The sequence below is a fragment of the Morus notabilis genome, unplaced genomic scaffold (genome assembly GCF_000414095.1).
Source record: "Morus notabilis unplaced genomic scaffold, ASM41409v2 Scaffold759, whole genome shotgun sequence".
Classification (NCBI taxonomy): Eukaryota; Viridiplantae; Streptophyta; class Magnoliopsida; order Rosales; family Moraceae; genus Morus; species Morus notabilis.
Genome location: NW_010366029.1, coordinates 18,953 through 28,816, shown reverse-complemented (window position 1 = coordinate 28,816; position 9,864 = coordinate 18,953). Strand labels below are relative to the sequence as shown.

Genomic DNA, 9,864 nt, shown 5'->3' with positions numbered 1-9,864 from the left:
AAGAGCGGAAGCCGAGCCGAGCCAGCTGAAGCCGGAGGGATCGGATTCGAAACAGCCGGAGGATTGGCCGGTGAATGAGGAAATTAGTACGCCGGAGACTGCCGGAGGGGAGTTTATTGACGAGGAAGCGATTCTTAATATGCCGAATTTTCTGGTGAACATGGCGGAGGGAATGCTCGTAAGCCCGCCGCGGATTAATACGCCGTCTTCGGACGACTCGCCGGGGAATTCAGATGGAGAATGCCTTTGGAGCTATACTTAAAAATTCAAAGTGTCATGGTTAATATTCATCAAATAATGGTATTCAAAGCAATATGAAAGTGATGAGGAGAAAAGAAAGTACGGTATGTGAATTCAGGTACTTCTTTTGCTTCTGGTGTGTGATTTTTTCTTGGTTTTTTTTCTTTTTTTTCTTTTTCGGAATTGTTTTTTGGGTTATTGCCAACTCGTCTTTGCTGCTGAAAAATTTGTGTCGAACCGTACGTGTAAAAAAAGTAGACAACTACACGTGCAAAGAAGATTTTGCTTTTCTTTCATTCGCTGCGCTAACATACATATATGTCATATATATATATATATGTGTGTGTGTGTGTGTGTGTGTGTGTACTAGTTTGTATATATGCGTCGATCGTCATGTGAGAACTGAGAATTAAATTTGTCTTTCTAGTTATAAAGCCTTTTGATTTTTCCTCTTTTGGAAAGAGAGTACTACTTATATATAAGAGAGAGAGATGATCGGCTTTTGTTGGTTTTTCCAATTCGAATTGGATCGGTCATATATTATAATTAATCTTCTTCTTTGTATTTACAATTGAAAAGCTAGTGCTTCGTCCCATTTCTAGAGTCTGTATGAAGCTCGAGCTAGGATCGGATTGAGAGATAAATTAGCATAATTTTTGTGGTCTGAGTTTTTTTTTTTTTTTTTTTTAACTCATAAAAGAGTTTTTGTGACTGTGAACATATACATTCCCTCATTAAATATACGGTATGCTGCTTAGATCTGCGCCCAACAAAAATATTTATATCTTGTGCTTTATACTTGATGCTCAACCAATAATGCTGTCGGAATCATAATATTATAATATATACATCTTTCGTGTGTGTATATATGTATATATCCCTCATTAATGATCAGAAACAACATAATAGCATTTCACTTTTAAAGGCAAGAAATTCTACAATGTAATTTATTTGCTTTTTTTTTTTTTTGGCCTCCTGTTCTTATTCAGCCAGTAGTACTATCTGGATCAAATCTCAGAAGGATAAGATCACAGACATATCTTTTTGTTGGGGTTGCGGAAGCACCACTTTTTGCCTAATTATAAGTTATTATAAAAGTTGGATGATCAATTTGATATATATCTTTTCTTTATGTTCAATTACCAATTAAAAACTAGTTTTCGTCTTATAAGGTAGCTATAGTACTTAAAGTTCCCAGACAAAGGCAAAAATTGTGCCGAAGGTTAAGGTCATGATTTTCAGGAATGTGTTGTCCGTACAGAAAAGGGTTTGAATTCAAATTAGCCATGTTCTCTTATTCACCCAATAGTATAAGCTATGAAAGAGGTCTAGCTAATGTAGATGTGAAATCATGTGAAACCATATCCATATATATATATATATATATATATATATATATCATCCTTTTGGCTAAAGATCGATTGTGTACGTACATGAATCATCTACACACACACACACGGCCTCTACAGCTTCCTAACATAGGAAAGCATAGTAATTTGATTTGGATGCATTTATGTATATGTATATACGCATAGATTAACATTTTGTAGATGATCAAATATTTTTCATTTGGAATCCTATGGATAATGTTTCTATTGTCTTTTTGAGAAGTGAGAACGGAGAAAATAGTTGCAAATGGTTGATTTGGAAGAAAAAGACCTTGTATAAGTAGAGCAACCAAACTAATTTTCTTAGTATATATATTAGTACCTACGAGGTACAAAGAAAGCAACAGGCCATGGCCAGAAAATCGTGTGGTTTGCCACTAGGGGAGGCCCTATTTACACGTGACAACCACCAAATCGCCTTGTCCTTCATGCATCCATACACACACACACACATATATATACCCCTTACAAAGATAACATCTTCATTTTATAATGGATATATATAAAAGAGCATATAATGTGCATCAATGATGATGAAAAACATATGTGAATAATCAAAAGGGGGAAAAAAAGATCTAGGTAAAACATGTTAAAGAAGTGGAGCCCAACACCATATAGGCGCGCGTGATTTTTGATATTTCGTTGGGCGCTTTAGCGCCGGAGCGCGATCAAGAGTCAATTTAAGTTGTTTTAGGTTTCTTTTTTGGGGCTTTTCTTAGACTCTATAAATACCTAGTGATGTTTTATTGGGATGACTTTTCATAGAGAAATAGGAGTGTGAGGGATAGAAAACACTTTTGAGTTTGAGAGAAACACAAGAGAGTGATGAGTGATTTTTTGTATCGAATTTCTTCAATAGTATTAGTGAAATCTGCGGCGGCATAAATAGAACGTAGCCAAATTAGTGAACCTATATAAAGTTCTTGGTCTGATTTGTACTTTTATTCTCCGTTCATTATTTTTCATTCTCATAGTTTATTTAGGTTTTAGCTTGAATTTCCTAACAAAACAAACATATTAATGTACAATAATTATACATATATTTGTGTGTATTTATAGGTACATGTATATGATTTTTTCTGTCAATCAGTATCTTTGGAACGAACAATTGCAACCAATAATTGATAGAGCTAAAGTCCGACATATTATGGACAAGTTCATGTAAAGTCGACCGACCAATTATCAAATTTTGTTTACCGCTATGGAAATTCCTGTTTGAGACTAGAGGAGTACTATTCTTTGTAGGCAGCGTTCTACGGATGAGTAATATTGGTCTTTGATTATTTCAGTTTAAATGCAGGTGAAATAGTTTAGGTTTGAGATTAATTTGTCAGTGTTACTGATAACCTAATTCTTTTGCAGTACTCATCAAAGGGTACTCATTGATCAGCCATATTTTGATGTTGAATTTTTATACACATGTACATATTGGTTGTAAGAGCATTCTTTGTAGGTTTGAATTTTGATATTTGAAAAATCATTTATATATATATATATATATATATATATGTGTGTGTGTGTGTGTGTGTGTATGATATTTAGGTTCAATACTATACATGATTCTGACTTCTGTGTAGAGTCAGATACCCTTTTCATGAGATTCACCTATATATAGCTAATTATTCAGGGAAAAACCGGCGGTTTAAAATTTTCCCTTTTTTTTTAACCAAACAGTACTATATATTTGATAATCATGTTACTTTACTCACATATGAGAAAAATATGTAACAAAAAAATTAAATTTAAATTACGCACTGAATACGTACTATATTTGTACCCCATAAAATATATATCAGGAGCAATTATACAATTTTGTATATGTACGTTGATATGTTTCCGGAATTATTATTATATATCCAGCTCTAAAACTGTAATTATATCACATATTCAGTATTATCAATTATCATGACGTATTAGACACTATTTTAGAAATTTGAACTGATGATCTATTCTAATATTTCTCTACATGGTGTGCATATATAAATTCGTACATATTCATTGGGGCTCTTATTCTGCAGCTAAAACGGTAGTTTTAATGAGATTGGCAGAAAGGATAAAAATGCAAATGATACGTATGGTGAACAAAAGATGGCAATAATCATTGCAGATTAAAAAGAAACATATATATATATATATAAACATCTTCTTATCTCCTTTTTCGAAAAGAGGATACGATTTATGTAAATTATGACATGATTAAAAAAATTGAGTGGTCTAAATTGTCCAAAGGCACTAGATCCTTATTATTAGCTAGATAGAAAAGTTACTAATATTAGGCGTAGGGGCCGGGATATCAGAAGCTTAACAATATCAACTAGATTAGATTGGCCCTTAAAAGTCGAAAATATTCTGTCGGATTTTATAATACCAATAGCTAGGTAGGTTCAATTGATCATATGGGGGAAAACACTGTTCCAAAAGCGGCTGAAGAAAACGATTTTTAAAAGCTCAAAAAAGAAGAGAACATTACATAAAGAGAAAGCTTATATATATATATATATATTTCCCTTCTTGAATGTGACACATATAATATCGCATATAATATATAGCCGTGCGTGTGTATATAGCGTAGTTGTGGCAGTTTATGATACGAATAAACAAATTTAATTTGCTTTATAATTTTTTTTTTTATTTAGCAAAATAAAATAAGGTAAAATAAAAATATCTTGTATCACGAGTGACGTTTCCTTCTGTCCAAAAATCACACCTCCCCGGTTCCTTCCCACGGTTTTCTGATCTCTAAAAAAAATATTATTGAATATTGTTGTTTAAAAAAGAAAGATCTCTACATATCGTTTGCTAAGAATGCATAATTTCTTCGGATTACAATAACTGTGGACATAATTTCCAAGAAAAAAAAAAGAAAAAGAAACAAGTGCACTTCCACTTTAAGGATCCTACATAGAGATTATATAGATATATAAATATAAAACCAAGACTCCTATACATTATAAATATCGCTTGTGATGTAGGACCTGCAGTCGCATTATTTCGCTGCGCTGCACGCAGGTCAACATTATAGTTGGGATTTTCAAGAAACACAAACACAACATGCATGGATTATATATACATACATACATATGCATAAATACATATATATATAAATATGAAAGAAAGAAAGAATCAATTGAAATATTGCACTGTAGATTTCAATTTTAAGTCGTAAGATTTTTCAACAGCAATTGAGATTTATTGTGTGCTATTTTTTAAATATTTTAGAGCTTGTTTGGTTCAACAACTCAAATTGTAGAAATATGAACATTTTTTATTAAAACTGTAGAATTTGAATTGTGATTTTTTAAATTGTGATCCGAAATGTTGTTTAGATATGTAAATAAATTGTAATTTGAATTAGGAATAAAATCCGAACTGTATTAGGATAAAGTGTTAAAAACTATCATTAGAATTTTATAACAAATCTTATAAAACCTTATTATAAATGACACTTAAAAATATTTAATATCAGTATAGGGATTTGTTCCTCTCTTCATTATGAACACATTAGAAAAAAATCATCTCAATAAGAATTAAAATGAAAAGTTATGACATTTTAAAGATTAAAATTGAAGAGAGAGAAAAAGTAAAATCTATAACTATTAGACTGTTGATAACAATTTGAATTGTTAGAATTTAGAGGGGGGGGGTGAATTCTAAAATCAACAATTTGAGTTGTCATTAAACTATTGTTAATGGTTTGAATTGTCCTTGAATTTTCCTCTCCAAACACTAATTTAAATCCTGAACTAAAGTTTAAATTCTAAGGAATAGTTTAAGTTGTTAAAAAAAAACAAGCGCTTAGTTTTCAAGTTAAAATGAAGATTTCTAGCTAAAGAAAACTGATACGTAGGAAAGGAAAAAAAAAATACTAGTTTTCTGAATAAACCTAATGCGGAATAAGATTGATCCTAACGAGTCAGCCTAGTTAAAGCACTAGCTATATTTAGACATGCATCCATTTGATTAAATTCATACGACTTTCTACTTTCAAAGGGTATCCCAATTAAAAGAATTGGTCAATTATTTATTGGACGAAAACGACATCAAATGAAGTACTATATCTATATTTGTATCTCAATACTTGACCAAGTCATATATATATATATATATATATTTGTACAACTTACAAAGATTCTTCTCGATGATCCCTTCACAAACTTTGTCACAATCGATCCTTAAAAGGTTTGATTGTGCTATATTTGTAAGAACCAACTAAGAAAAGAAGAGAGAGAGAGAAAACGCATGTATAATGTGTCTTTTATGGGTTTTAGAAAACAGACCACTAAACCAATTAAAGTTAAAAATTCGCAGGGTACTACAGTTGGCCTTTTTGTTCTATCCATGTAGCTAGAGACATATTACTTTTCTCACCCATTTGCGTGTTTGGCTACCTAGAAAATTAGAGGAAGGAAAAAAAGAAAAAAAGTTGTGCCAAAGATAAGGACATCGTCGCTTTCCTCTCCAACTTCCTCGGTTGGCCAATATCATGAATTCAATTGTTTATGAAAAATCATACAAGATAAGTGGGACCTGAAGAAGAAAATAGAATGAAAATCTTTAGGGTGGGACCCAGGAGGGTGATTTTTCTGTGTAAAGGGAAACTACCAACCCACGCGTTTCCGCGGAAAAACCACCGGCTTTTTAGTCTTCGAAATCTCTCTTGAATTTTAATATATATAAATAAAAATAAATAATAAGAGAAATACAACAAGCGGTTATTAACTGTCAACCGTGTTTGTGTGACGTTATTCTCGAAAGTTGTCTCTCCGTACTTTTCTTAAATTGGTTTTGTGCCACGTAATCCCGTCCTTCTGTCTTTCAGAACCTTCCAACTGCCTTCTCACCACGCTGAATCATATTACTAGCCCGTCATACTTTCCGGTTCGCAGTATTAATCGTCAATTCCTCGGCAAGTACTCAATTAAAGTTTATAATCGTTCATTTCACTAATTTTAATTTAAAATTTAAGTTTTTTTATAATAAAAAATTTTAAAAAATAATTATATTTAATTTTTTATTACAGTAAAAAATTCTCACATAAGTCACATCTTAATTCGAATTAACGAACTAAACGAGTCATATATTTATTTTATGAGTTCTATTACCGTGTAAATTCACATCTTTAATTTTTTTTACAGTATTTTTTTCTTATAAACAATTTAAATTTTAAATTTTATAATCAAGAACTCTTATTTGATCTCATATACTAATAAATGGTTCATTTTTTTCCCTCAATTTATCTATCTATTTATAAAACTAGAAAAGTATCCTTTACACTTGAAAAATAAACTTCAATTTCACCCTCTACACTTTTTTGGAACAAAAAAGATAAAAATACACAAATATTTTTAAAAAAAAATAAGAAACTTTTATATTTTTCTTTAAAAACATTATGAGCCAATCATTGCCTCTTTTTTTAAAACACATATAGTCGTTTTATGTTTTGATGTTGTTTGTGTTTTAAATATTTTTTTAGAAACTATTTAAGGGTGCTTTTGTCCTTTCTTTACACTTGTTTGTCCAAAAAGTGTGTAAGAGATAAAATTGAAACATATTTCCCAAATTTACTAAATACTTTTGTACTTTGAAAAATCCAGAGAGATAAATAGTGGAAAAATAAAATAATAAAATATATTCATGTAATTATCCCAAAGTTATCACAATTAGTGTTCATCCATGGATATATATTTTTCTCGTGTTATTCGCATTTCAAGAAAACGATCTAGTACCCCCCAAAAAAAAGGGCTGAGCATAAATGTTGAAGTAAGACTAATCACTAGAACTCAACAAATGAGACGTTTATTTCATTTATTCATCTATGATTTTGAATCATGATTCATGATTCTATACAGTGTTTTTTCTCAAATATATATATATATATATGACAGAGAGTGAGACCGACCCTTGACTTGACCCAACTCAGATACATCCACTAAGGCCAGTCAAATACCCTACTCCAAGATCATATAAAATTGACACATATAATATATTAATTAATATTTATATATGTATATATATATACCATACATGTAATATGGTCAAAAATTGATTAGGACACATGTCAAAAGCCCACAACTTGTCTAGTTGGCCACTCGGCTTAAACCAGCTGGTCCTGGACCCATTCAACTTTCCCCCCACACATAATGTAACAGTTGAGCAGTTGCCACCTCCAAAATCTTAAACTACTCGTCCAAACCGTGGGACACTTCTACTTCCCAGCCTGGCTCCTTATCATCACCATAACCGTGTTTAACTATTCTTTCTTACGAAATGCTCACTCATATATAATATTCTTATACTTATAATACCTGAATCCAACCAGCTTATAATATCTCTCAACTCCAGCGTCTACTACTTTAAACTACTACCTCCTACTTTACTTACTTACTAGTTTACTTACTTTGCTGCTTTCATTCATGGATGCCTTCTGTTCGAGTTCGGAGTACAATCAGTACTCTAGTGCGTCTGATTTATGGACGTTTGAGGCGTCGGATTCGATGTCTCCATCCGACAGCGGTGGTCGCCGGATGAACTTCTCCGACGAGGAGGTCGTGCTGGCTTCGAGCTGTCCGAAGAAGCGGGCCGGTCGGAAGAAGTTCAAGGAGACTCGGCACCCGGTGTACCGCGGCGTAAGGAGGAGAAACTCCGGTAAGTGGGTTTGTGAGGTGAGGGAGCCCAACAAGAAGACCAGGATTTGGCTGGGGACGTTCCCCACGGCCGAGATGGCGGCGCGGGCGCACGACGTGGCGGCCATTGCGCTTAGGGGACGCTCGACGTGCCTCAACTTCGCCGACTCGGCTTGGCGGCTGCCCGGTTCCGGCCTCCGCGGACGCCAAGGACATCCAGAAGGCGGCCTCCGAGGCCGCGGAGGCGTTCCGTCCCGTGGACATGGCGGACGACACGGGAGAAAAGCCGGCGGCTGACGCGGCGGTGGCGGAATCGGATAACGTGTTTTTTATGGATGAGGAGGCGGTGTTTGGGATGCCGGGGCTGCTCACAAACATGGCGGAGGGGATGCTGTTGCCTCCACCTCACTGTATGGAACATGACTATAGTAGTGATGACGTGGAGGCTTATGCTGACGTGTCGCTGTGGAGCTATTCAGCTTAATTAAGCTTCCTTATCCATTCCTAGTAGTAGTGTGATATATGGCTATGACGTGTAAAAAAGGTTGTCACATCACAAGGCTTCCCATTTTGGTTTGGATTTAATATTTGGCTAGGGAGAGAATTTAGTGTTCCGTACTTGAATTTTTTTTGGTCTTGTACGGATACTGCTATACTATTATTAGTATTATGATGAACTATCCAAGGAATAATGATGAAAATGTATGCGAGAGAGTATGTGGGAATTTGCAAAAATTGTATGTAGGCAAAAGCCATGTACTATACGTCAAAAAAAAAAAAAAAAAAGCCATGTACTAGTATTAAAGTTTTAAGATATTTTCTCCACTACGTCTAAACCTCGTTTGTCACTTTCTTTCTTTTTTTCCCTTTTTTTTTTATGTGGTGGAATTCAAGTAGAGAGATTCGATTTTATATCATCAAAAGACATTGTCAACAAATTTTAGAAATAGATGAAAAGATCCTAGGAAGATTAATTATGAACAAGAGGACAAAAAAACAATGAAAACGAGTCGAGAACTTTTGAAGATGCGAAAGGTAACACGCTCCTTCCTTTAGCTTAAAAATAAGGGAATTTGTATGGTAGGATCTTTTTCGTTTTTGTTTTTTGTTGTTGTCATTTTTTTTTTTTTTAATAAACTACCGGTAATTATTATTTTTAAACTTTAGAATTTCATGTGTGAGTGCATATGTTAAAAATTTATAGCGCAACACAAGTTGTTAAAATTACAATCCAAAATGTAAAAAATATAAACCAACAGTTAATACATTAACTACCAATAGTTAGAAAAGATAGATCCTAGCGGAAAAATTCCCCCAAAAAAAAATAATAATGGGATGTTTGAAAAAAGCAATCTTGCAATTTGGACGTTCTCAAAACTATACCTCTAAAATTGACAAATTAATCCCACTAGTTAATATATAAACTTATAATGACAATAATTAACAAATTACCGCAACTTAGAATGAAATTACAATTTTTAAGATTCTTTTCCGACTCATTTTTTTTGTTACAATATCATTTATAAGCTGCAAAAGTTAAATTTGCCAATTCACGGATCAAAATCAATTGTTAGCCCATATAAGGAACCCAAAAAAAAAAAAAAAAAAAAAAA

At 33.1% G+C, this 9,864-nt stretch overlaps 2 protein-coding genes across 2 annotated transcripts in view; both read left to right on the top strand.

Moving 5' to 3' along the window:
- The window catches only part of LOC112093771 (ethylene-responsive transcription factor ERF027-like), a 1,870-nt gene extending 681 nt beyond the window's left edge, over positions 1-1,189 (top strand). The window contains exon 2 of the mRNA XM_024172891.1: positions 6-1,189. Coding sequence (XP_024028659.1) covers positions 6-262 — 257 coding nt within the window. The 3' untranslated portion in view covers positions 263-1,189. The remainder of the gene's footprint in view (positions 1-5) is intronic.
- A 6,737-nt stretch (positions 1,190-7,926) lies between these two features.
- LOC21398811 (dehydration-responsive element-binding protein 1A) lies at positions 7,927-9,087 on the top strand. The gene is given in 2 exon segments (XM_024172915.1): positions 7,927-8,434; positions 8,436-9,087. Coding segments are annotated over 2 exon segments (693 nt in total). The 5' UTR covers positions 7,927-8,041; the 3' UTR covers positions 8,736-9,087.
- The last annotated feature ends 777 nt before the right edge of the window (positions 9,088-9,864 follow it).